A 27,417-nucleotide genomic window follows, 5' to 3' on the forward strand; every position below is an offset into this window, starting at 1 on the left:
ACAGGACTGAAGTCAATTTGTTAATTTAAAATTTCATGCTTAAAAAAAAATACATTTCATAAAATACATTTTATATGTAAAAATATGTAGATAAACAAAAATATTTACATTTTTAAAGTTACTGGACTCCAAAGGATGAAGAGATAGAGAGTGTGAAGCTCTGGAATATCATAAAATAATTCCCAAACCTGGGACAAACAGGATTCATTCACATAAACGACTGACTCACACCAGCTTTGCAGCTGAAAGGAGAGCTGATAGAAACAGAGCTCCATCTTTGTCTCAAGGCCACTTTTGAAAGGATGGAAGGCCTGATTTACAAAAGAAAGACTCAGCTGAAGGAAGCCTCCTTTTCTAAATGTGACCAGCAGCTAAAAATCTTTTGTGTTGTTTTTTTTTTTAATGTTTTTTCCCTGGATAACATCCACAACCTTTCCCTGCAGTCGGAGTAGACGGAGCCGACATGAGGAGAGGCCGCGTGGCTGCCGGGGAGACGTCTGCAAAATCATCAAAATTCAGTTTCAAAAAAACGTCAAGAGTTCATCTGTAAAATACAGCAAACACACAGCAGTTTAGTAAAATGAATGAAACACCCGGCGTCAGGTCACTCATCATTCAGCCTCTTCATGAAGCCATAAATCCATCCCTCCATCTTCCCTCTCTTCTCCTGTTCAGGGTGGTGGGGGTGGAGCCTATCCCAGCAGCCTTCCCCCTGGACAGGTCACCAGTCCATGGCAGGACCAACACATAGAGACAGACAACCATTGGCTCTCCCAGCCACGCCTACGGTCAATTTAGAGTCTGGATTAACCTGGTCCCCTCTTGATGTCTTTGGACTGTGGAGGAAGCTGGAGTACCAGGGAGAACCCAGCAGGAACAGGGAGAACATGGAGACTCACATAGAAAGACCCCGTGCTGCAGCCGGGGCTCCACCCACAACCTTCTTGCTGGGGAGCCACCGTGAGGACCACTGCTCCACCGGGCCATCTGAAACCATAAATGTTGCTTTGAAAACATAAAATTTGTTGCTGAACCTTTTATTTGAAAGAAAACTCTTGTAAGTCTCCATGTTCTCCCTGTGCCTGCGTGGGTTCTCTCCAGTACTCCGGCTTCCTCCCACAAAACATGTTTTACTCACAGCCAATGATTCATGGGACATTTGGCACCAATTTTCCGCCTTGCAGATTCAAACACAAACACTGGTAAACGTTCTAAGAAATGTCCTGAAATTCGTTGCATTTGTGTGTGACTCTGCAAGGTGGAAAATTGGTGCCAAAAGTCACATGACAGTTTCTGTACTTGAAAGGTTTTAGTTTGTACTTGAAGGATATTTTTTCATAATTGGTAAAATGTGTCCCTGTATGTGTAAATGTGCTGTATTTGTTTCTGAGTCCTGCTGTATTTGTTTGATAGGTGCGTTTCTTATTTGTGAAACCAAATGCATGAGTTTGTGAACGATGTTTTGCGTTTGCCAACCACACTGAGTTTGTGTGTGAATCGTTGGGCGTGAGGAAAACACGTGTCGTGGGTCTGTGAGGCTCTGGCGTGATTTAAGTCCATAACCAGGTCCTTGACTGCAACATTAAAGGGTGAAAATGTTTAGTGGTTGTGGTCGAGTTGCGTCGACAGCAGAGCAGAGCTAAACTGACCTCCTCCGGTAGATGGCAGTGTGGATCTATAAAGTTTGTTCGTCATGCTCCAGCGTAGAAGAAGAAGCCTCCTTCCGCTCTGCATGTAAAGCGTTAGACCGGTTACAAAACCAAAACCAAGCTCCAAACCCACATCTAACAGTCGGGACTTGGACTTCCATTGCGTCCCGGGCAATGGGATTTGACAAGTTCTGCAGTGTGGACAGTTCCGACCCACTCTGGGTGAGTTGTTCCTCACGGGTATCACGTCTTTATTTCAACGTCCCAGATTTATTTTCCCAAAGTCTGTCCAGTTGTTGTTGTCAGCGATGGGACGCCGGGCTCATGCTAACTGGCTAGCTGACCTGCTTGACTCAGAGCCCTCAGCGTTCCTGTGGAGAAGCCAATTACACAGCGATTAAAGCTCCATGAAACGGCTCGGTGGAGCGGTTCGGCTGCATGCCGGTGCCTCTGCGCCCGCCGCTGTCCTCCCTCCGCTCACCGGTGCACGCAGAGACTCTCAGTGCTCGTTTCACTTTGGGGAAAATCAGTCTTGCCAACACTTCTTCCATGTGTCGGTCGCTAATGTCGTGTGTCGGGGGGAGATTCGGGGTGTTTGCCCCGCGGCTGCGTGTCCTTACCGGGTTCGAACCCCTCTTGTTCAGAGAAGAGGTGCCGTAAAGCCCCTGGTGTGTCCGTGAACAGTGACGTGACAGGGTTTCTCTACTTAAAACAAGAGAATCTGCAGAAATCACCCAAAGCTCTGCGAGATGCACGATACATTGTCAACATGTTTCGAGTGATTCGGCTGATTTTCGAAGTCTGGGTCATGAACGTAAAACCAAGTTGAGGTTCTTTTTGTACTGAGAACTCACTGAAACGTTGTGACCCATTTGGCAGTGAGCAGAAATCATTGGAAAAGAGGAGCAGAGACCAGCTGGTGGAGAAACGCATGACGTGATAACTTTATAATGATATGACATAACAAATACGTGAGGTCATGAGTGAACACAATTACTGATCGTTCAGAAATGTGTATTTCTCCTCAGCTGGGACTGATGCCTTCAGTATAAATTAATAGATACGCACTGGGACCTCAGTGGGACTCTTTTCAGGTGTGAGACTACATTAGTACTGAAGTGAAAAGCAAAGAGTGAATCAGAAGTCTCATTTCAGGAAATGTTTGAAAAATGAATAACGCTTCTCATTGGGGTGCACTGTGTTCAGTCTGTGGAGGGAGGCCATCCTGCTGCGCTGCGCCTGGGCTCTCCCTCACCAGGGTGAAGGTGCTCCACCAAAGAAAAGTGTGTGTTCTGAATTCATGCCAAGAGGTTTGTTGGTTCAAGCCCTTTTATTTGACTTTGGAAGAGGAGAAAGTGGATGGAAAACTCTTGTATTTGGTTCACACTCGTGAAGATTGCTCTTATTAGACTGGATGTATATCATCTTGTCTTGGTCACCAGTTATGGAGTTAAAATCACGCCAAAACCTCACAAACACACGGAACATGTTTTACTCACAGCCAATGATTCATGTGACTTTTGGCACCAATTTTCCCGCCTGCAGATTCAAACACAAACACTGGCAAACGTTCTGAGAAATGTCCTGGAATTCGTTGCATTTGTGTGTGACTCTGCAAGGTGGAAAATTGCCGCAAAAGTCACATGACAGTTTTTCATAGATATAGAATTGTTTTTTGTGCTCGAAGGATTTTTTTTTTGTTCTTGAAAGGTTTTAGTTTGTACTTGAAGGATATTTTTTCATAATTGGTAAAATGTGTCCCTGTATGTGTAAATGTGCTGTATTTGTTTCTGAGTCCTGCTGTATTTGTTTGATAGGTGCGTTTCTTATTTGTGAAACCAAATGCATGAGTTTGTGAACGATGTTTTGCGTTTGCCAACCACACTGAGTTTGTGTGTGAATCGTTGGGCGTGAGGAAAACACGTGTCGTGGGTCTGTGAGGCTCTGGCGCTGTCCCTCACTAAAGTGAAGGTGCTCCACCAAAGAAAAGTGTGTGTTCTGAATTCATGCCAAGAGGTTTGTTGATTCAAGCCCTTCTGTTGGACTTTGGAAGAGGAGAAAATGGATGGATGGGTGGATGGAAAACTCTTGTATATCGTTGACACTCGTGATGATTGCTCTTTTTAGGCTGGATGTATATCATCTTGTCTTGGTCACCACGTATGGAGTTAAAATCATGCCAAAACCTCACAAACAGCCCCTTGGAGGAGACTGGTACACCGTACCTGTAGTGCACGTGTTTGTTTACTTTGTACCTGCGTTTATGCATGGTTGCAGGGTGTTAAACGATCTTTTTTTCACCGGTGAGGTTTCAGATTTCACCAAACACTCAACAGTTCACTGCTGGGGTTTTAGATGTGCTGAGTGAGGCGTCGTCCACCAGCCCCTCGCATATTTACCAGCATGTGGCTGGGGCTAATTTTGTGCCCTGCGTGAGTGAAGGAGATGGAATCTCCAACGGACTCACGTGCTCACAAGAGGAAGAGCTGCAGAATCTGGTGTGGAAAACTTGAGTTTGCGTTTCCTCCTTCAACTGATTCCTTTTTCTGTCATCATTGCTTGTCTTTTGGTGAATGTGAAGCCAAAGTAACACATCTCATTGCTTCTTTTTTGAGTTTCCTTTTTATCAAATTTTGATACAAAATATGCAGAAAATAATCTAGTTAGATGTGGAGGATGTCATGAAACTAAAGCAGACCCATGATCTTTTCATGGATCCGCCCCAAGGATGTCAATGCCGCTGAGTACATAGATTCACAATAAACCCGCGGATGAGATATTTGCGTATCTGAGAGCGCGTGTCTAGGTGGCAGGAATGGAGAGAGCAGCCTGCAGCCGTACCAGCCCAGCACGGTCCCAGTGACGGCCGACAGAGAAGTGTTCACGATGCAGATAACAACACTGGTTAAAATCTGAGGAAACCGCAGGCAGACCAAGAGTAGCATGAGCTTGGAAGCAGAGTATTTGGGTTTAACTTTCCACAACTGCAATCACATTTTTGTTATTAACCAGAGAGCAAAGAACTTTGAGGTGGAAGGAGGGAACTGCAGGCACCGGTGCTGGTACATGTCCAGGCCTGAGCGTACCAGCTCTTGACCTGCTTGGCTGTTGTGCTGCTCTTCAGTTTAGGTGTGTTTACCTGCTCCAGAGACTGGCTGCTGCTCCCGGATGCACGCCCCTGCTGCTCTCCGTTCTCCCAGCTCCAACGTGTTCTGTGTAGCCGCTTGTTAGCACACAGTTTAACTCTGTATTAATGTGTTGATTCTCCATCTCTTGACTCTGTGCACCGTCCAGGCTGTTTCTGCTGACAACACCTCAGTCTTTGTCATCCTCTTTTTTTGATCTTCCAGGATTGGAACCGGACATGGCACACGTCTAACCCTGACTTCACCCACTGCTTCCAGAACACCGTCCTGGTGTGGCTTCCATGCCTCTACCTCTGGCTCTGTGCCCCCATCTACCTCATCTACCTTCGCAGTCATAACCATGGCTACATATGTATGAGTCACCTCAACAAAGCCAAAACTGTGAGTGCTTTTATTTTGAAGAGATTTGAATATATTTACAACATTGCTAAAGGAAGACAAATATCGCAGGTGCCGATGACCTGCCGATGCTATCAACCATGCCCGGTTCTATCTGTGGAGTTGTGTGTTCAACCCCCTTAGATGAGTTCTTAAGTTCTCAAAAAAGTTGTATCATCAAAAACAAATCAGTAAACGGAACTGAAAACCAAAACAGCGGAACTGATGGTTAGGATTTTAAACCGGGACGATTATGTCAGTCGTTCTGGAGTGGAACCACAGCAGCCAATGAGCAAGCAGTCACGGAGCAGCTGGGTGTTGCTAGGCAGCAGTAGTAGTGTCGTCCTCGCGTTGTTAGCTTGTACGCAGTTCTGCTGTTGACAGGAATCAAATGTGAAATTCCAGCCTCACCTCTAGTTTTGATGATTGAACCTGCAGTGAGCACAGCTCTCCAACGGTTCTACATCCAGTCCTCACTGCACCGCCGTGTTCTCCATGTTTACATCTACGCCCGCAGGAGGTCACGTGAGGTGGTGCAGCGAGCGTCCAGCCGGTCGTCATGTGCCGTTTTAACGACTGATCAGGATTGAAAGTCTCTTGTCGGGAGAGCCAGGACGACATGAATCGATAGAAGGAGCGGATTTTTACTTCCCTCCTTACTCTTGTTTTAAGGAGTCTTCACTGATCGTTAGCTTGATTGATAAACCTCACATCAATAGGAAGTGACGCTCTTCTCCTCCCAGGCTGTTGGCTTTCTCTTGTGGATTATCTGCTGGGCAGACGTTTTCTATTCTTTCTGGGAAAGAAGTCACGGCAGCCGAGTCCCTGCACCGGTCCAGCTGGTCAGTCCAACCTTACTGGGCTTCACTATGGTGAGTCTCTCACTTACTGGAGATATCTCCACCTTTCCAAACTTCCTTGAACTTATTCATATTCATGTTTCGTAATAGATTATGAGTATGGGGGCGGCGTGGCTCGTCTAGCAACCGAGGCTCCACCCCCCCCTTAAGGGATAAGTGGTAGAAAATAGATGGATTATATGAATACGTCAAATCGTGTGTGTTCCAGTTGCTGGCTGCCCTGCTGATCCAGTATGAACGGATGAAGGGGGTCCAGTCATCTGGAGCGATGCTGATCTACTGGCTGCTGGCTCTGCTCTGTGCTACAGTCACCTTCCGCTCCAAGATCCTCCAGGCACTGGACCAGGTCAGGATTTCTGAAGGGTTTTAATAAACGTGTCACCAAATGTAAGTGAAGTCTCCCTGCTGTGTGACTGACGAGTTAAACCTTTAATCTTTCCAGCCATCAACAGTGTGTGTGTGGAGATACACCACCTTCTTTATCTACTACATCCTGCTGTGTGTTGCCCTGTTCCTATCCTGCCTGTCAGACCAGCCGCCTCTCTTCTCCAAGGCCGTTAAAGACTCTGTGAGTGTCTTTCCCATCCGGCTCTTCTTCTCTCTGTTAATTGAGTTCAAGCCATTCATTTATTCTTTGATTGTAGGCTGGTGCTGGTCTAACAACCGTGACTACCAAGGGCTAGAAACATTTGTGCGCATGTTTACAGCACAGCTATGACATGACACCTCTGGATGTGATTCCCCGCTGGGTGCCGACTCGTCATTTAGTGTTGCACCTCTGGATCCTGTTGCTGAGGCGCTACAGCTTTAGGTGAACTGAGAGTTTCTTCAGCACGGAACAAAGCAAGCCATTTGTTTGTTTCTGACACTCTTGGAAAGTGAGGAAACCATCAGAACCCCCCTCTTAACTATAGACTGATGTGTCTTTAACCAGATCCCACATGTTTAGGATGTTCTACGTGATTCTCTCACCGCCGTTCACTGAGCCCCCTGAAACTGTCTGGAACCCCCCTGGGGAGGCCCACCGCACCCTTTGAGCCCCAGCTGCTCTGAACCAGGCCCAGATGGTTGATTTTTGTCTAGTGGCTGGTCACAATAACAGGTCATGTGACATCCATTGGCCATCACATACCTTTTCCTATAGTCTGTCTTCACAAAGGAAATGCTAGTAGTATCATGTACAGCTTATGGGCCTGCTGAACAGGACTGAACTGACTGATAAATAAAGAAATCCTAATGTATTCAGCCTCAACAACGGCTGCTGTAGTTGGTGGTCGGCCGGTCTGATGGACGAGCGACGTCTCGCTCATCCGTGACGCTGGTTCATTCTTGGATGACGTGATCGGGATCTCAGTGGCGTCAAGGTTTTGTCTTTGTTTCTTTCTTCTCCCAGAATCCCTGCCCTGAGCCTGGAGCATCTTTCCTCTCCAAAATAACGTTCTGGTGGATCACCAGGTACACACACACACGTGCGCGCTAACACACACACATACGCGCGCGCGCTCACACATACCCTGACTACATCAGTGACGTGTGTTGTTCTGTGTTGAAAGAACACGTCTCTACTCAACTACTGATCCACTCACTTTCACGCCGGTGAAATCATGCCAGAATACTCCTTTCTGGATAAACTGGAAAAACTACATGAAGAACAGTGGGGATTGACTTATGAATCTGTGTGAAGAATTTCTGATTGACTTTGACCAAAAACATGATCAGTTCTGTTTAAATGTTTGCTAGAGAGGACGATGTTAAGCAAACCAAACAAATTAAATGTATGAATTTGAAAAATTGTATCTGATCTTTTACTCTCAGGAGCATCTGACCCTTGAACTTGTAGCTGGTTCGACTTGACTTTGCTGGAGTAAAATGACCAAACGAGTTTGTGGTAACAGTTGAAGGCGTTTCTGTTGGAGCAGCAGGGCTCTGAAGGAGCTGTTCCAAAGCTCCTGCTTCAAACCTTTGAGGGCTGTTGTGTCGTGGTTGATCCGGGACCCAGACGTAGGGGTTGTACCTGACCACCAACTCTCCCAACTCTTGACAAATGTACTTTTCAATCATTTCCAGCCTGCAGAGCATCAACAACTCTTCTTCTCTGAGCCATGAAACACTCCAGCAGACCCCTGCTGTTAAGACCAGGCTTAAGTAGCGAAGATCCAGATTGGTCAGCTCTCACTCCGTTGTTGTGTAACTGAGTGAAGCACCACCACAGTCTCCCAAATCATGAACGGATGATGGTTCCAGAGCAAAAACATCATGTTGTGTATCAAAATGCAGTGTTGGGCTGTAGCGTCACTGCAAGTATCAGTTATTAGCTTAGCCATGTTTGTCAGTACCGTGATGATAGTTCTGCTGTTTACTGGATGAAGTATTTTTTAGGTGTGAAGCTGCACGGTAGCGTGAATGCAGGCTCCATTCTGTCTGAGCAATTCAAACTCCCAGCGAAGTTCAACCAAAGTATACAGAGAGAGAGAGGGAACAGTTTGGCCTGTGAGTGTGTCTGAATTATCTAAGTGTGGTGCGCTATGCTGCTGGTAAAACTGCCACTGAGGTTAGAATTCGTAGATAATTTTAAGTGGTTCTTTCACTGTGAATACGCAAGGATTTAGGTCATCTGGGATCTTTTAAAAAAAAGAGTTGTCGTGGTTCTTGGCCTGAAAAGCTCTGAGAAACACTGGAGACTCATACTTTCGTGACACACAAATTCGTAAACTTGGATAATTTGACGTCAAGAGGCATTATGTGGTTTTGCTGCTGCATTCTGCTCTGTTCATGTGAGAACTGGCAGTAAACTGCACGACTGTAACTAGATTGGAAGTGGAACAACCAAGGGGTCGAACCACGATTGTGAGTGTCGGGGACCGGAGTAATGACGCAGCTCCTGAACGTGGTCCTCAAATTACTCCTGCAAAACCAAGTGGAATAGAAAGAGAATGTAAAGGAGCACACAGATGATGCAGCAGTGGGTTGTGGTGTTCATGTCACCTGAGCAACAGTCACATCACCTGTTGTTTGTTTTTTTCGCCCCCCCCCCCCCCCCCTTGCACTCTACGGCCCTTTGTGTTGCACTACTGGATTTTAAAGCCTTTCTCCTCTCCAGGATGATGATGAGGGGCTACAAGTACCCACTAGAGGAGAAGGACCTGTGGTCTCTGAACCCTGATGACTGTTCTCAGAGAGTGGTACCAGTGCTGGTACATCGCTGGAACGCAGAGTGCCAAAAGGTCAAAAGGTCAGGAACTCGGTACAGCAGGAAACTACAACTGTGAGGGAAATGCATAGCTGGCATGACTGCATTGTTTTCTGAAAAATTCTTTTAAAAGTACAAAGTTCAGGTTGGAGTACCGATGTTGGGTGTGACTTCTGTCTGAAAGCCTCAATCAACCTGCAAAGGCTGCAACTCCTCATTACTTCTACTGCAGGGTTTTCATGTCTTTACTTGGCGTGAAGTCTTGAGACTCCATGGAACACGCCATTAAATTTTGGAACAGATCCAGGATTTAAGAAACAATAAGGCAATTTTGGAACATTTTCACTACTTTCTCAGGATATATAATCTCCAATCTCCAACAAAGTATTTCATTTTAAATTTTCCGGAAGCTGTCATCGTCACTTTGTCACTGCTGTCTTCACAGGACAGAGAACACTTTGTACTCCTCCAGGAGTGTCCCCAAGGGAGAGGAGAAAGAGGGCCGAGCGGTGGAGGAGTCTGAAATTTTGATTGTCAAAAACCAGAAAACAAAGGAGCCCTCCCTGTTCTGGGCCCTGTGTCTGACCTTTGGCCCGTACTTCCTCATCTCCTGCCTCTACAAGATCATCCAGGACATCCTCATGTTTGTCGGGCCTGAGATCCTCCGGTGAGGAACCTCGTTGCTCTTTAACATCCACACTCTGCTCTGAGCTGGTCTTGAAGCAATATTTAACCATTTTGCCTTTCAACTCCTCAAAAGTAGGTTAATCCTGGGCTGATGAAGGCTTTCCCTTCCGCGTCACATCCTTGTGACTCAGAACTGCAGAAACAAGTGATGAAACTGCTAGCAAGTAGAGCACTGCTCATAAATGACCATTCACAAACTCTCAAGTTCATGATGCAGTTTCATCCACGCCTCCCTCCTCCAGCTGTGTGTGCAGTAATCCACAAACAATTTGATCGGTCTTAAAGCTAGCTGTAGCCTTTTGGTGCTGCTGTGAACAAGTGCTCAGGAGGAAATGTTCCCGTTGGCATGTTTCTAGCTGCTGTTAGCTGTCAGTCCCCGTTAGCTTTATGCTAGATGTACGTGGCTGGCTCCTTCTGCATTCTGCAGTCACAAAGAAGAGATGCAGGAGGGAAAAATGCCTTTGTGAGACCAGGACACCCGTCCGTGAGTTCTTGTAAGTGTAACGGGTTTTTGGAAGTATCTCTTTAATTTGTCTCTTAGGTGATCCATCACTCGTGTCTCGAAGGACTGCTTGTGATTGTCTCTTGCTGCTCTGTATGCAAATAAGCACATAAATTATTCTCATGGGCAAAGACTGAATTTATTATTGTTCTTGTATGTAATTAAGATGCGTCACTGATGGATCTGGAGTCCGTTCATCACATTCTTGTCTGTGTTGCTCAGAATGCTAATGCTGAGCTCTGCTGGGTCACATCCAGGTTGCTGATTCACTTTGTCAACAACTCCAGCGCCCCCTCCTGGCATGGCTACTTCTACACAGCTCTGCTCTTCATATGCACCTGTGTGCAGTCGCTCATCCTCCAGAGATATTTTCACGTCTGCTTCGTCTCAGGCATGCGTCTGCGCACCGCCATCATCGGCGCTGTCTACAGGAAGGTACTTGAAGTGTTCGAAGGTCTCACCTGTGCTTCTCATAAAAACCTCAAATGCAGTAAAGACAAGCAAAAGCTGGAGTTGTAATCTAATCTGGGTCTGCTCTGTCAGGCCCTGGTGATCAGCAGCGCAGCGCGCCGCACCTCCACAGTGGGAGAGATTGTCAACTTGATGTCAGTGGACGCTCAACGCTTCATGGACCTCATCACTTACATCAACATGATATGGTCTGCCCCGTTGCAGGTGGTGCTGGCCCTATACTTTCTCTGGCAGGTAGGAATACTCAGCAAGTGCTGCATTGCACCATCAACAGGTTGTCAATGTGGCAAATAATGAGGAAAACCTATGTAGCAGTTGGCCCTGTGGGGTAGAGGCTCCCGAAGCCCTGTTTACTGCTCTCAGCTCAAGTTCTGATCATCTCATGGACAGCGCTTCAGGCACCTGACGACCCTCTCCACCGGCTCTCAGTCAGTCTGAACAGTTTCAGCTGTAGATGACATCGAGCACCGCTAAGTCGTCCAAAATGATCGTTCTGACATGGTAATTTGGAGAGGCGACACACGCTGTCTTTACAAAGCCTGTCGTTCCAGTGAGGAGCTCTCAGCTGTGAGTGAGGTACTGAGAGCAGACATCTCAAGTAGATCTCTGATGCCAGAAGCTCCCTCTGTAGGTGAGAAGATGCGACGGGCGCATGAGCAGGCTGCTGCCTTCCTGGGCCAGCCAGAGGAACAGGAGGGGTCTCAGAAGGCTAGAACGACTTGTTCCAGACTAAGGATGGACTGAGGGGTTGCTTAGGGCCAGTAGAACAAAAAAAAACAACAACCACAACATATGGCCACCTTGAATAGTTTCTTTATGAGAAAAAATTTTCTAAAAAGAGGTATATTTTGAATGTGCTGAACAATGAAATAAACATGTTAAGATCATCTTTGGGATGAGAGATTCAATTCCTGTCAGATTTTACAGACTTGTCAGAACAATGTTGAAGTGTATTTTTGTGTGTGTTTCTTTTCTCCTGGTATAGTACAGAGTCAGAGAAAGTTGCATGATATAATTTCTAAAAAAAAATTGCCTTTTTTTTTCTCCTGATGCCAAATTTATTTTAGTTCAGTTAAGAAAATGACCCCAAAATGACCACAAGAATCCTGCTCAGGTACAATTATGAAGTACAGGACGAAGTACTTGCTGTGAACAAGACACCGACAAACATTCACAGCCACCTTCCAGCTGTTTTGGTCACATGGTGCGATGGCGCTGGAGAAACATATGACATCAAGTGTGTTGTTACACTTAAATCATGAAAGGGCTGCAACCCTGTTTTCATTCAGATGGAAAACAGCAGCATTAGAGTAACTTGCAGAACATTATTGATACAGGAATTGTGTCTGCTAGAGAACACACGGCGTTCTACCTCCAGTGAGGGAACGTTGCTTCCTGAGTGGGTTTTTATGATTGTTTATCTGTTGTTCTGCAGAACCTGGGTCCGTCTGTGTTGGCTGGAGTGGCTGTGATGGTTCTGATGGTTCCTGTTAATGCTGTCATCGCCATGAAAACCAAAACCTACCAGGTGGGACAGCAGTGGCATCCATCTTTACTTTCATCTCTCAAAGCCACGAGTGTTGCACCACATATTAACACCAGAAAAGCAGCTCGTTACCAACCAGCAAGGCACAGCAGGTGATGTTAGCGGACGGCTCCCTGCTCAGCTCTGCTGCTAAGATAAAAATGCTTAAATATATTTTCCACATTCAGGATTTATTATTGCACCACCCATGGCCCGCCCCTATGAATCAGAGTCGTTCCATGACCAGATTAATTACAACGGCAGTCTGCAGCTCGTTAGTGAGGGCCAATTGTCCTGGGTTTGAGCTTTTATCATCATGAAGTGCCAGAATTACCATAGATGTGATTTTTTTATGCCGACAGACTGAAGTATTAAAGTCTTTAAACCAATGGTAACACAAGTCATGTGTCTCAGTTTTGAATCCCTTTATTTCCGTCATGCCAGGACTCCCTTCTGATCCATCACCTCATGGTTCGAAGGGTTTTGCTGCGGAAGTCAGTTTGATCTCCTGATGACATGAACAGCAAAGCTCAGGCCTCGATCCACTCGCTGGCGTTTTGTAACTCTTGTGAGGTTTGTGTTTGCTTCTGTATTTGTGCGTGTTGTGAGCAGGTGGCTCAGATGCAGAGTAAAGACAATCGCATCAAGCTGATGAATGAGATGCTGAACGGGATCAAGGTGCTGAAGCTGTACGCCTGGGAGCTTGCCTTCAAGGACAAGGTTTCCAAAATCCGTGAGAGTGAGCTGCGGGTGCTGAAGATGGCCGCCTACCTGGGTGCAGTGTCCACCTTCACCTGGGTCTGTGCACCTTTCTTGGTGAGTGTAGAACTGAAGCACACAGAAGCAACACCGTATCCAAATGTGGAGCATTTCAAACTATAAACACCCACAGCATCACAGAATCTCTCTCTCTCTGGGATGTGTCCATCTCCTGACCGGTGACTGCACAGGTCGCCCTGTCCACTTTCAGTGTGTACGTGCTGATCGACGACCGCAACGTGCTGGATGCCCAGAAGGTCTTTGTGTCTCTGGCGCTCTTCAACATCCTGCGTTTTCCTCTCAACATGCTGCCAATGGTCATCAGCAGTATGGTGCAGGTTGGTTTGTCTCAGGACATTTTCATCTGCAAGAAACAGAGCATCGAGGCGACCGGGGTTGAAACAATAAAGTCGGAAGCTTCCCACAGGGATTGATGGGACAGAAGGGTGTCAACAACAATCAGCTGAAGGTTCTGCACAGCTGGAATATTCTTTAGAAGTCGTTCCAAGGGGTGAAGGTGCCTGAGGAGATGAAAACTCTTCAATCAGCATGTTAAAGCAAAAACAGAAAAACTAAATGCTGTAGAAAGTGCATGAATATATTTTTACACCTCAAGTGTGTTTAGTCATGAAAACCTGCCTGACTGGATGGAGCCGGGCAGAGATGTGGCCTCCCATAGACCCGCTGCTGTGTGCAGGATGCCGATCATCTGTGCATGTGATGGTGGAATAGAGTTTGTGAAAATTACTGCAAAATGCAATTATGTTCCAATAATTGCGCTCGCCTTCATGTCCATGAAAAGATCCCAGCGCTTTTTGTAAAAACAAAACAAAAACAAAAAAAGTTCAGCTCAGGAATTGTGGAGAAGTTTAACATACCGTGGAAGACATCAGTAAATTTACCGGTGACTTTCCACTCACCTGCCGCGACCGTAGAGGTGACTGCCGCTCTGTCTGTGTCCAGGCCAGTGTGTCCTTGAAGCGTCTGAGAGTGTTTCTGTCCCACGAGGAGCTGCAGAAAGACAGCGTGGAGCACAAAGCGGCTTCAGACCGTGAGTGTTTGCGTTCTCTCTAGATCTAGATCCTCCCCTTGGTGCTCCACATGTGGAATACGCATGTGAAGGCACTGACATTCATGTTCGCTGATAGTTCACGTCTCTCCTCTATGCAGCCTCACACAGTATCTCTATCACGGACGGAGTGTTCAGCTGGTCCAGAGCTGAATCCCCAACACTCAAGAGGTTTGTGTCCAGTGAATCCCCTCAAGGCTTCTCATGTGTACCAGAAATTAAAAAAAAAGGTTAAACTTAAAGAGATTATTGTTGGTTTGTGTGGTAATTTATATTTTTAGTTTCTTTGCTTAATTATCTCCTTATTGTATCCCTGTTTTTTCACGTTTACTTTTGACTTTGATTCTAAACATATTGAAATATATTGTTTCATAATATTTGCTGGTGGTGGTGTTGACAATTTTTTTTCAACTGAAAATGTGATTCACATCTTGGAAGATTCACGTCATTCATATTTATGTAACAATTAAATTGCCACTGTATGAAATTATTCTAAATCTCAATTTTACATTTTTGCATCACAAGTCAGTACTGACTGTTCCAGCTGTAAATGTAGTGTGTGTGTGTGTGTGTGTGTGTGTGTGTGTGTGTGTAGGCTGAATGTATGTATCCCAGAAGGCTTTCTGGTGGCCGTCGTGGGACACGTAGGCTCAGGAAAGTCCTCGCTGCTGTCCGCCCTGCTCGGAGAGATGGACAAACTGGAGGGAACTGTGGCTGTCAAGGTTCTGCTGCTTTCCCATCGCTGACCAAACACAAGAGCTTCAGGGATTCATTCAGCCCTTTGCACTTAAAGAGGAACTTGGGCTTTTTTCAACCTTTACTCTGCTATACTAACTTTTTTAGTCCAAGGCAGTGATAGAAATGACCATTTTTAAAATCACTTCAGTGTGGAGCAAAGACAGAGCTGCCTGCCGCCCAGAGGAGGTGACACGTGATCCAATGGGGCAACCGGCCATTGCTGAATTATTCCCTACCTATGAGTGTATTTCTTCTCACACAGATGGGCTCCGATTGTCATTATGGTCTGGCAACTTGAACTGAAGTTGTGGCCAACTGTGCTACAGATGCTAACACTCCTGTTGATCCGCAGCACCTCGCCGTCCTCGGGTGTGCAGTGGCAGGTTAGCTTGGTTTACTCCAGCCAATCAAAGAAGAGAACAAACCCTGAGCGCTGTCCCCTGAAGACGAATTCTGCTCCGGGAGGAGAGAAGCCTGCTGCAGCTGTTCATTCATTTCTCCTTTCCATTAAGTTGTTAGACAATTATTAGAATAATCTGAGCTTGTCAGTGTGAAAGTAGCGCTTTTAATGGATTTACACTGAAGGTGGTCCATTGTACCATCAGAGTAGATTCCCGCTGCTCTGGGGCTTCTGCCGCTCTGGCCTTGCTCCATACTGGAGGGACTCAACAACAGTTTTTCCATCAGTTGTTCCAGAGTCCAGGTTGAAAAAACTGGAGGTAACCTTTAACCCCTGCCTTCAATTTCTTATGATCAGGCAGGCATTGTAAACCTGCTCACTCCAGACAGCAACACGACAAACTGATGCACAAAATATTTGATCATGCTTTTCATCTCCTTGAGTGTTTTTTTGTGTGTTTTTTTTTCCTGTTAACAATATAACATAACCTATGTGGGCCAGTCATCATCCGTGCTCTGTACACATCATCTAGTCGATGATGAGCAGTCACTCAATGAGCTTGTTCCACCTTGCAGGGTTCAGTGGCCTACGTGCCCCAGCAGGCCTGGATCCAGAACGCGTCACTGAAAGAGAACATCTTGTTTGGCCAGGAACTGAGCGAGTCCTGGTATCAGCGCGTGGTGGACGCGTGCGCTCTGCAGGTGGACCTTGAGATCCTTCCTGCTGGAGACGCGACAGAGATCGGAGAGAAGGCATGAACGCATGCACACACATTCAGTTCATCACAAGAGTGCTGCAACAGAAATTAGTTCAAGTTGTCTACTTTTGAGTTTGATCTGATTTAATACAATTTCAATGTGCAAATGAACTGCAAGTATGTCTTACAATCATGTAGTAGCCTGGCTTTAGCCATGTCTTCATGTCTGCGCAGGGAGTGAATCTGTCGGGAGGTCAGAAGCAGCGGGTGAGCCTGGCCAGGGCCGTCTACTGTGACCGCACGGTCTACCTGCTGGACGACCCGCTGTCTGCTGTCGACGCCCACGTAGGAAAACACATCTTTGATCAAGTCATCGGTCCACAGGGTCTGCTGAAGGACAAGGTGTGTATGATGTCACACTGAACATCCTGCACTCGTGAAGGTTGAACTTGTTTCTCGTTTTATCAATTTGACTCAAGAGAAAAAAAACTTGATCAAAGAGCCCCGACGCACACGTATGAAAGAATGTGTGGATGTCATAATGTGTGTCTGACTTTGTTAAAACACTGATTTTATCATCAGAAGCAAAGTATTGAGTTTCATTGAAAAATGATTGAATTCATGAACATACTACATAGTTGAATATCAGCTGTTTAATATACTAGTTTCAGTTGATGAGGGCGTGGCTGTGTTACCTCCCACTCTTGACCTTGACAGCGTAGTGGGCTCAAGCTCTGGTGAGAAGCAGCCAGTTGTCAGAAGGGGGAAACGGCTCACACCAAACCTGTCACCTCAGAACGTTGTAATCCTCTCGGGGCCAAATAAGAGTTTGTTAGTGTTCCTTTCTCCAAAAAAGTGTTTTTTTTTGTCATTCACTTACTCAAAAGTAGAAGCCATGAGCTCACAGAGACATTTTTCACTGCTGCGTCATTTCTTTGTGACTCAGAATGTTGAAAAGACGTCCACCAGCAACAGCAGAACTCTTAAACTCCCACGCGCGGTGATCCATGTCTGTATCTGCTACATGCGCAGTAATTTGCAAACTCTTTGATAAGAGCTAAAGGATCTTGAACTCTTCAGGGCTCTGAGCTGCTGTGAAGCTGCTGTGAAGCTGCTGTGAAGCTGCTGTGAAGCTGCTGTGAAGCTGCTGTGAAGCTGCGTGAGCGCCCCTGGGTTGGACTGATTCCGCTCCCACTCGTTCACACTAAGATGAGCAGATTCCGAGATCATCGGACGTGCAGAGATTTGTTGGTTTTGTAGCAACGGAGGCCATGAAAACAACAACATCTTCTCACCGCCTGCACATCCCTCCTCATTTCACCCAAGCTCGTGTGGTGTAACTCCATGAGGAGAAAAACTCAACTTTTTCTTTAAAGAAAAAGGAATAGGAAAAAACATTTGAAGCAGTTTCATATCTGCTGATATTCAGTAGAGAATAACTGAGAATCAAGCCCTATCGTCTCTCCAGTCCTGTGTTGAATTTGTTATTTGATATGTGTGTGTGGTGGAACTTTGATAAAGGTGCGGGTATCAGCACTTACACACACCACAGGTGTGTTAAATGAGTGTGGATGTGTGCAGACTCGTGTGCTGGTGACCCACGGGCTGAGCTACCTGCCCCAGATGGACCTGATCCTGGTCATGTTGGATGGAGAGATCACCGAGATCGGCTCCTACCAGCAGCTCATGGCCACAGATGCAGCATTCGCCGAGTTTGTACGAACGTACGCTGCTGTCGACCACGCTGACAACAACGGTGAGACGCTGACTCTGCATCACTTATTTGTCTTTATGAATAAGGAAAGGTTGTTATACACAGATCTGAATTTGAAAAAAGAAATCTGCTCATGAACATTTAGTGTGGTTTGGACTTGAGTTATTTGTGGTTGCAGTTTTTTAATACTTTGTTGCATCAACTATGTAATCAGCGCCCAGCCTCCAATATGTGCACCCCCCCTTGCTCTAACTAAACTTCTCTCTTACACATTCCTGTCAAACAAAGCAAAAACAGTCGTAATGATAATGATTTTAAAAGAAAAAAACGTTTAAAACAACACTCGCGCACCATCTGTGCCTTTGTTGCCTGTTTGAGTTGATGAACTCCTCCCTCCCAGCCGGGACTGAACCCTGGAGTCTGTATTGTCCAAGGATAGTTCTTCCTCCTTCTGTATTCCAGGATCTTATACACTGCACTGATTCATTTATTCCATTATTAAGTGTCCAGTCACTGAGTTTTGTTCTCTAACAGCTGGATTGCATGCGTGCGTCCTTTTACATCTAACTTGCAGGTACGAAAAGGAAGTGTGACAAGTCTTTTCTTCAAATTATTCAGTTATATTATCATAATTAATCAGCGGAAAGAAAAATATGGGTAATTTTTCCATCCCATATGTTGAATAATTTATTGAGGTGCCTGCAAATTAAATTTGTCTGGTTTTGTTTTGTTTTGCTTTGTTGCTACATTTAGAATCTACACTAAAAACGGGAACCAAAGGAATCGAGAACGGCAGTGTGACAGCCCTCGTCGGGTGAGTCTGGAGCACAAGGGAAAAAGATACATCACACGTCTTTCCTGACAATGAGACACACACGTACATTTAATTGGTGTTGCCATGCATTAGTTTAGGTCAAGGCAGCAGTGGATCCAAGCTGTCCCAGACAAGCAAGGAGGAGGAGGCACTGAGCAAGAAGGCCAAGAGCGCAGAGGTGGGAAAACTGACGGAGGCTGACAAGGCCAGCACTGGACGGGTAGGTAGGCAATTTACATCCTCCACCTCATCCAAACCAGACATGTGTATATATATATGTGTATATATGTATATGTATGTATATGTATATGTGTGTATATGTATATGTATGTATATGTATATGTGTGTATATGTATATGTATGTATATGTATATGTGTGTATATGTATATGTATGTATATGTATATGTATGTATATGTATATGTGTGTATATGTATATGTATGTATATGTATATATATGTATATATATGTGTATGTGTATATATATGTGTGTATATATGTGTATATATATACGTATATGTGTATATATGTGTATATATATACGTATATGTGTATATATGTGTATATATATATACGTATATGTGTATATATATGTATATATATACGTATATGTGTATATATGTGTATATATGTATGTATATATATTATATATAATATATATATTTATATATATTTATATATATTATATATTATATATAATATATATAATATATATACACACATATATATACATATATATATACACACATATATATACACACACACACATATATATATACACACACACACACACACACACACACACATATATATACATATATACACACAAATATATACGTGTATATATACACACACATATATACACATATATACACGTGTATACATACGTGTGTGTATATATACGTGTGTGTATATATACGTGTGTATATATACGTGTGTGTATATATACGTGTGTATATATACGTGTGTGTATATATACGTACATATACGTGTATATATACTTGTATATATGTATGTATACGTATATGTGTATATATACGTATATATGTACGTATGTATATGTGTGTATATATATGTATATACAATGAGGGAAATAAGTATTGAACGCAGTAACTTTTTTGTCATTACATTTATTTCCAAAGATGCAATTCATGTGACATTTCTTCCAGACACTGGTATTAACTCAAATAATCAACACATGAAAAGAAATCACAACATTCAAATCCATAAAGAATGATTATGTGGAATTATGTGCAATAACACAGGAAAAAAGTATTGAACACACCATGGGAAAGTTGTATAGTTTGGCAAGGAAAGGCACCATACCATCTCAAATCTGAAAGTAATTAGTCTTTGTACTTCCTATAAGTGCAAACCAACATCAGCTGGGTGAGTGCTAATTGATGGCCCTATAAACAGGTTGTTTTTTCACCAAGTAGTCAAACAAGACACATCTCATGATGGGTAAAAGCAAGGAGCTCTCTCAAGACCTTCGCAACCTGATTGTTGCTCAGCATCAGAATGGAACTGGTTCCAGACTTATCTCAAAGCATCTGAGTATTCCAGTAAGCACCGTTGGGGCTATTATCCACAAGTGGAAGAAGCATCACCTTGTCATCAACAGGCCACACACAGGAGCTCCTCGCAAGATTTCTGACCAGGGGGTCAGAAAGATGGTCAGAAGAGTTCTCAAAGAGCCAAGGACCACCCGGAAAGCGCTCCAGAAAGACATGGAGGCAGCAGGTACGAGTGTTACAGAGAAAACGATAGGCAATGCACTCCACCGCCATGGCCTCTGTGGACGCTCAGCCCGCAAGACTCCATTCCTCAAAAAAAGGCATGTTGAAGCTGGTTTAAAGTTTGCTAAACAGCATCTGGATAAGCCTGTGGAATACTGGGAGAATGTTGTCTGGTCAGACGAGACCAAAATTGAACTTTTTGGCTGTCATACTACACGCCATGTTTGGAGGAGAAATGGCACTGCACATCACCCAAATAACACTATACCAACAGTGAAGTTTGGTGGTGGAAACACCATGGCATGGGGTTGTTTCTCATCTCGTGGTACTGGCAGACTTCATATAATTGAAGGAGCAATGAATGGAAACATCTATCTGCAAATTCTTGAGATGAACCTGCTGCCGTCCACCAGGATGATGAAGATGAGACGTGGCTGGACCTTTCAACAGGACAACGATCCGAAGCACATGGCAAAGTTGACTCTCCAATGGTTTAAAAATAAGAAAATCAATGTGTTAGAATGGCCCAGTCGATCACCTGACTTAAATCCGATTGAACATTTGTGGAAAGAACTAAAGACAAAGGTTCACCAGAGGGCACCAAAGAATATTCAAGACTTAAAGACAATCTGTGCGGAGGAATGGGCAAAAATCACACCTGAGCAGTGTTGGCGATTAGTTAATACATACAAGAAGCGTCTGGAAGCTGTCATTGCAAACTAAGGCTTCTCCACAAAGTCTTAAACCAGTCTCAGGTAGTGTGTTCAATACTTTTTTCCTGTGTTATTGCACATAATTCCACATAATCATTTTTTATGGATTTGAATGTTGTGATTTCTTTTCATGTGTTGATTATTTGAGTTAATACCAGTGTCTGGAAGAAATGTCACATGAATTGCATCTTTGGAAATAAATGTAATGACAAAAAAGTTAATGCGTTCAATACTTATTTCCCCCATTGTATGTATACATACATATATATGTATAATGTGTATATATGTATATATGTGTATATATATATGTATGTATATATGTATATATGTGTGTATAAATATGTGTGTATACATATATATATATATATATATATACACACACACATATATATATACAAATATATATATGTGTGTGTGTGTGTGTGTGTATATGTGTGTGTGTGTGTGTGTGTGTGTATATGTGTGTGTGTGTGTGTGTGTGTGTATATATATGTGTATATGTATGTATGTATGTCCACGTGTGATGCGTGATGGTCCCGAGCAGCTGTCTGACCCCAGCCACTGCCCCCTCCCTCCCCAGGTTAAGCTGTCGGTGTTCTGGTCCTATGTGAAAGCCATCGGCGTGCTTCTGTCCTTCATCAGTCTGCTACTCTTCCTCACCCATCACCTGGTCTCCCTCTTCTCCAACTACTGGCTGAGTCTGTGGACAGACGACCCCGTGGTTAACGGCACTCAGCCTGACAGACTGATGAGACTCGGAGTGTACGGGGCTCTCGGCTTGTCCCAGGGTGAGGAAGACTAACCACGTGTAAAGAACCGGTATCATCAGCGTTTTCCCTTCCCAGTAGAAATGACAACCATGATGAGATGACCAGATGTAGACCTGACTTACAATTTCTGGACATATTGACCACATCCACACCGAATCTCTCAGACTAAAGCTCCTCTGACTTTTGCCTGCAATTATTCAACATTCCTTTGCGGGTCAGGAGGAGGAGGCTGCACTATCACCATAAACAGAATACATGGAGGACTGAGAACCTGTGCTGGGCCTGCTCCAGTGTAGCTCATTAGATGACCTTTGATAGTGCAGCCCCCAGACCAGCTGACTGTGAACCCCGCTGGTCTCTTGCAGGTGTGGCTGTTTTTGGTTACTCCCTGTCCATGTCCATCGGGGGCATCCTGGCATCTCGCTGTCTTCATCAGTCCATGCTCTACGATGTCCTGCGCTCGCCTATGTCATTCTTTGAGCGAACCCCCAGTGGTAACCTGGTCAACCGCTTTGCTAAGGAGATGGACACCATTGACTCGGTGATCCCCAGTATTATTAAGATGTTCATGGGCTCCTTCTTCAATGTGTTGGGCGCTTGTGTTGTCATCCTGATCGCTACTCCATTGGTGGCCATCATCATTCCTTTTCTTGGCGTGCTCTACTTTTTTGTGCAGGTTAGTAGTTCATTTTTTCTTTTGTTTCATATGTTTTTCAGTCCAGTTTGGTTCCCTAAACATTGGAGATGGCACACGGTCCCCTTGCTGTTCATCCAACGCGGGCGGGGAAGGCTTCAAACGGCTTCCTGACCTACTGTGGTCAATGACTGATCACTCATCTGTTCTCTGTCCAGAGGTTCTACGTGGCATCGTCGCGGCAGCTGAAGCGCCTGGAGTCCGTGAGCCGCTCACCCATCTACACCCACTTCAATGAAACGCTCCTGGGTACCTCAGTCATCCGAGCCTTCAGTGAGCAGCAGCGCTTCATCCGTGAGAGTGACCGGCGGGTCGACCACAACCAGAAGGCCTACTACCCCAGCATAGTAGCAAACAGGTTGGGAGCAGCGTCACTTCTCAGTTGTCCTACTAGTTAGCCTGCAGTGTCTATTGTGACAAATAAACAGGAAGCAAACAAGATGCATCAGATGTGCAACTTAGTTCTAAAACTGCATTTCTTCATTATTTCTGTGTGTGTGTGTGTGTGTGTGTGTGTGTGTGTGTGTAATTCTGCAGGTGGCTGGCTGTTCGTCTGGAGTTTGTAGGAAACTGCATCGTTTCATTTGCTGCTCTGTTTGCCGTCATAGCCAGAGAGAGTCTCAGTCCAGGCATCATGGGTTTATCAATCTCCTACGCCCTGCAGGTAAACCCTCAGCCTCCTCCAACGTTCTGTAGGAAAGGCATGAGGACAGAGGAGGGCGGGAGTGTTGCTCTGAACCGGATCACCGAGCTACATCAGTGCTTGTGTCCAAGGGAAGGCCTGATGGATCCTGCCTCCATCGGTTCATAACCACAATCACATGCTCCTATAATTCTTTGTGATGGCTACTTGAATTTAATAGTACTTAAAAGGAAAAGTGAAATTCGGTGAAAAATTCACACAAACTGTCTTTAGTCTCTGAGCTGGAATGTGTGAAGCACACTTGACGTTCACATTCGGGGCCGGCGGGAGCAATCAGTTCCTATGTTGCTCAACATTACGATGGAACTCAGGAGGATCCTGAGGAGTCCTGAGCTTTTATTGGTTCATGTGCTCCGTCTAGCGTGGAGCGATGCTGGGTCAGGCAGGTTGACTGGATCTCTTGTTTGTGCTCTGTGCTGGAGCTTTCCACAACTTTCTTGCCTCTCTCCTGTTTCTACTGATGTTATGTTACACACACTTTCTTTTTCTCCCATCGTCTTTGCTGGTGCGTTGTGGTGTTGAGGCCCTTTCCTACAGGACGCAGTGTGCGCGGCGAGATTATGGACTTCAGATTGTAGAGATATTATCTCATTATTACACGATAACAAGCTTCGTGGGATTATGGCATTTAAAAAAAATAAATAAACGGCCCGTGTTTATCGCTTATGATTATAACTCTTTTTTTATCAAGACTGTGGCTGTTTCTATTGACAGTATATATCAGGTTTATTTCTACTCTTGACTGCATTTTTAAGAGTTAAAAATACAGATTTTCCTCCTCAAGGAATCAGTCCCCCTTTGTGTAATTCGTGTGATTTCTGTCTATCAAAAGTCAACGTTCGTACTCTATCCAGAAGCAACTGAATCTGTGTTTGAAGCACATGAATGCCGGGACTGCTCATCCTCACCTGCCTTTCTTGTGCCGTGTGCAGCTGACTGCCTCTTTGACCTGGCTGGTGAGGATGTCCTCCGACGTGGAGACCAACATCGTGGCTGTGGAGAGGGTCAAGGAGTACAGTGACACAGAGAAAGAGGTACAGAGAAGTGCACACCCCACACCAAAGCATCATTGTTCAAGGTGTCAGATCATTTTACTAGCTTTTACTTTGGTAGGATTTTAAATACATGTACTGTAGGTTTTTAAAACTTTTCTTGAAGGAACTTGACAACTTTGTGGGGAAACACACTTATTTGCTGTCCTTCCCAGGGCCAGAAAAGTTGCCCTTCCCTCGGGCATCATGGAGCTGAGACCCACTGAGACTCGCTGGCTGCTAGTTAGCTTAGCACAACGTGGTCTCTGGGGGTCTCAACTCCCTGATTCACACAGCTGCTCTTGGGACGATGGCAAATCAGTGTATTTCCCAGAAAGTTGCCGTGTTCCTTTAAGCACTTCACTTAAAATTCTGTCTGTTTTAACATTTTCCTCGATGTTTGGATAGAAGTTTTAGATAAATAAAGCCGCAGAAGACGGTGTGGATGTTGTTGTGGATGTTTACTTGCTGATTTACATGTGCGTCCTCTGACCAGGCAGAGTGGAAACACGAATCCTCCTGCCTTCCCCCAGGGTGGCCCACCGAGGGCTGCATAGACGTCCAGGGCTTCGGCCTGCGCTACCGCCACGATCTGGACCTGGCCATCCGCAACATCACCATCAAAATTAACGGAGGAGAGAAGGTCTGCCTCTACGTCACCCTGGTCTACTTAACAAACAGCATCTGTGCGGGAATCGAACAGGGGTCGCATGGGACTGTGGAAGACATTCTGTGTTGGTTTTTAGGTCTTTAACTTGTGCTGCCACATCTGCCTCATCAGGTGGGGATCGTCGGGCGCACCGGAGCAGGGAAGTCCTCGCTGACGCTGGGCCTGTTCCGAATCATCGAGGCAGCCGAGGGCCACATCTTCATCGATGGGGTAGACATCGCGAAGCTGGGCCTGCATGAGCTGCGCTCTAGAATCACCATCATCCCGCAGGTCAGTACACAAAAGAACACCGAGGTCATGATAAGGAAATTCTGCCAGGGATGGGAGGTAACGGCAGCGTCTTGAAGCCAGTGTGCTCGGATTAAAAACCATTTGGGCCATCAATGTGATGCAAAGACCTTCATCCTCCTTCTCCTCCTCTTCCTCAGGACCCAGTGCTGTTTTCAGGCTCTCTGAGGATGAACCTGGATCCCTTTGACAGCTACTCTGATGAGGAAGTGTGGAGGGCTCTGGAACTGTCTCATCTCAAGAGCTTTGTGTCCGGCCTGCCTGATAAACTCAGCCACGAGTGCAGTGAAGGAGGAGAGAACCTCAGGTATCAGGGCTTCAACAGCACAGATATGAGACTTGGTCCAGTTCGGCTGAGGCTCGGAGTGTGTGACGGAGCCATTACAGGACGAGGCTGAGTCACTAGTTGGCTACAGAGATTCATTGGCACAGCATTTATAGCTGAGTGGTGCCTTTTTAAAAATGACAAAGTTGGGAGTAGCAATGTCATTTTTATTTACTGACAGCATTTTTTTTTAATGAAACTTGATTGGTGCAATGCACAAAATAACCCTGCAGTGGATGCATGAGTTCCCAGCTGCTCAACTGGCTTTGTGCTTCTGCTGTCAGCTTGAAGATTCTTTAGTCTCCTGGGGCCACTTGTTAGCATTTTTAAAGCATTTTTTACTCCCATATTTAATTCTTTAGAAGATAAAGGAATATCTATAGATCCAGTGTTTCACAGTGACCCTTTCTTCTGAGGCATTTAACTGAAAATCCATTGACTTTGAGACGAGGGAACCGAACTTTCAAGGATATTGACTCGCGTCCTCTCTATCCCTTTCCTATTAATATCTGCAGGAAATGTGATTTTAATATTGTCTTATTAGATAGCAAATCTGTAAATGTAGGAGACTAAATCTTCAGTTTACATTTCGTGTGCATACTAATTAATGTACATCATCAATACCTCCATTTTAATGAATAATACTCCAGATTACTTTCTTTTATTCACTTGATCACTGTCTGAAGCTCTCAAAACGCCATACACATGTAACCTTGACATGATTTTCAGTATAAAAGGAGGACAGAAGTATCACATTTTTCAGTGCCTCAAGCGCTCAGCGACTCTCTGGTATCGTCACACGCCCTTGACAGCCAAATCCGTAGAAACATCTGGCCAAAGTGTTAAGGTTCTGCGTCAAATCTCTGCTCTCAGGAAAGAAGCTCCAGCTGTGTGTGATTCTAAAATGGCAATAGCTCACATTTTGGAATGATTTCATAGAAAGTGTCACACACAACCTAGTTTCATAAATGCAGGCAAAGATTTGTTTTAGAGGAAAGTGTGTTTGATCGTTTCTGACGGACGTATGCTACACACCCCATCCGCTACCGTTCATTGTGCTAAGCTAACTAGCGGTCAGCTGGTCTCTGTTCCCTGATGCAGCACAGAGGAGAGAAAGGTGTCTGTCTTCTTGTCTGGCTCTGGGGTGGATGGACGATCAGTTTCTTTCCCAAAAAAATTGGCATCAAATATTGAGGTTTTGCTCAGAGAGTGCCTGTCTTGGGCTCACACAGAACCTCTCTGTCTCCCTCAAACACCGTCAGCACCAATGACCCGTCCTTCTTCCTGCACTCAGCAGGCTGTTGGCTGCCTCTTATAGCACAATAAACTGTTTGGGTGACACCTAAATGAAGGAGAGTCTGGTCATGTGACAAGTTGGACTAAAGTCTGAGGATGAACTTGTTGATGGTGGTACAGCTCATTAGGCACATGATGCGCTGCCTTCACTTGTGTTAAGCACGTGTGTGTGTGTGTGTGTGTGTGTGTGTGTGTTTCCCCTCCAGTGTGGGTCAACGGCAGCTGCTGTGTCTGGCCAGAGCTCTGCTGAGAAAGACCAAGATCCTGGTTTTGGACGAGGCCACAGCAGCTGTAGACATGGAGACAGACAACCTGATCCAGTCCACCATCCGCTCCCAGTTCGAGGAGTGCACTGTTCTGACCATAGCTCATCGCCTCAACACCATCATGGATTACACACGGTACCATGCAGCTACACGTGTCAAAGTAGAACAGTGTGTTTCTCTTCCTCGGAAAATAGCTACAGATGTTGACTTCTTGTCATCTGATGTTACCTGGAGTTATCAAACTCTAGTCTGTTGAAATAAGGTGTGTCTGCACAGAAGAGTGTTCACACACAGGTCCGTGGGGCCCATTCTAGCCTGCGGTAC

The 27,417-nt window shown here is 45.1% G+C and overlaps 1 protein-coding gene across 1 annotated transcript in view; it reads left to right on the forward strand.

Annotated features, from left to right (window-relative positions):
• Window positions 1–1,713: 1,713 nt before the first annotated feature.
• Window positions 1,714–27,417, forward strand: part of abcc1 (ATP binding cassette subfamily C member 1 (ABCC1 blood group)) — a 28,758-nt gene continuing 3,054 nt past the window's right edge. The window contains exons 1-30 of the mRNA XM_086185705.1: window positions 1,714–1,871; window positions 5,000–5,176; window positions 5,917–6,045; window positions 6,242–6,379; window positions 6,476–6,601; window positions 7,427–7,488; window positions 9,134–9,265; window positions 9,669–9,890; window positions 10,670–10,847; window positions 10,956–11,117; window positions 12,319–12,411; window positions 13,021–13,224; window positions 13,359–13,505; window positions 14,131–14,218; window positions 14,338–14,407; window positions 14,832–14,958; window positions 15,950–16,126; window positions 16,306–16,473; window positions 17,653–17,827; window positions 18,539–18,599; window positions 18,693–18,819; window positions 21,631–21,838; window positions 22,186–22,496; window positions 22,673–22,872; window positions 23,052–23,178; window positions 24,150–24,251; window positions 24,745–24,891; window positions 25,030–25,188; window positions 25,347–25,513; window positions 27,034–27,228. Of these exons, the coding sequence (XP_086041831.1) occupies window positions 1,824–1,871; window positions 5,000–5,176; window positions 5,917–6,045; window positions 6,242–6,379; window positions 6,476–6,601; window positions 7,427–7,488; window positions 9,134–9,265; window positions 9,669–9,890; window positions 10,670–10,847; window positions 10,956–11,117; window positions 12,319–12,411; window positions 13,021–13,224; window positions 13,359–13,505; window positions 14,131–14,218; window positions 14,338–14,407; window positions 14,832–14,958; window positions 15,950–16,126; window positions 16,306–16,473; window positions 17,653–17,827; window positions 18,539–18,599; window positions 18,693–18,819; window positions 21,631–21,838; window positions 22,186–22,496; window positions 22,673–22,872; window positions 23,052–23,178; window positions 24,150–24,251; window positions 24,745–24,891; window positions 25,030–25,188; window positions 25,347–25,513; window positions 27,034–27,228 (4,427 nt within the window). The 5' untranslated portion in view covers window positions 1,714–1,823. The remainder of the gene's footprint in view (window positions 1,872–4,999; window positions 5,177–5,916; window positions 6,046–6,241; window positions 6,380–6,475; window positions 6,602–7,426; window positions 7,489–9,133; window positions 9,266–9,668; window positions 9,891–10,669; window positions 10,848–10,955; window positions 11,118–12,318; window positions 12,412–13,020; window positions 13,225–13,358; window positions 13,506–14,130; window positions 14,219–14,337; window positions 14,408–14,831; window positions 14,959–15,949; window positions 16,127–16,305; window positions 16,474–17,652; window positions 17,828–18,538; window positions 18,600–18,692; window positions 18,820–21,630; window positions 21,839–22,185; window positions 22,497–22,672; window positions 22,873–23,051; window positions 23,179–24,149; window positions 24,252–24,744; window positions 24,892–25,029; window positions 25,189–25,346; window positions 25,514–27,033; window positions 27,229–27,417) is intronic.

Source organism: Aulostomus chinensis, chromosome 18, assembly GCF_037954235.1.
Source record: "Aulostomus chinensis isolate RoL2024-O1b breed Wild chromosome 18, RoL_Achi_v1.0, whole genome shotgun sequence".
Taxonomy (NCBI): Eukaryota; Metazoa; Chordata; class Actinopteri; order Syngnathiformes; family Aulostomidae; genus Aulostomus; species Aulostomus chinensis.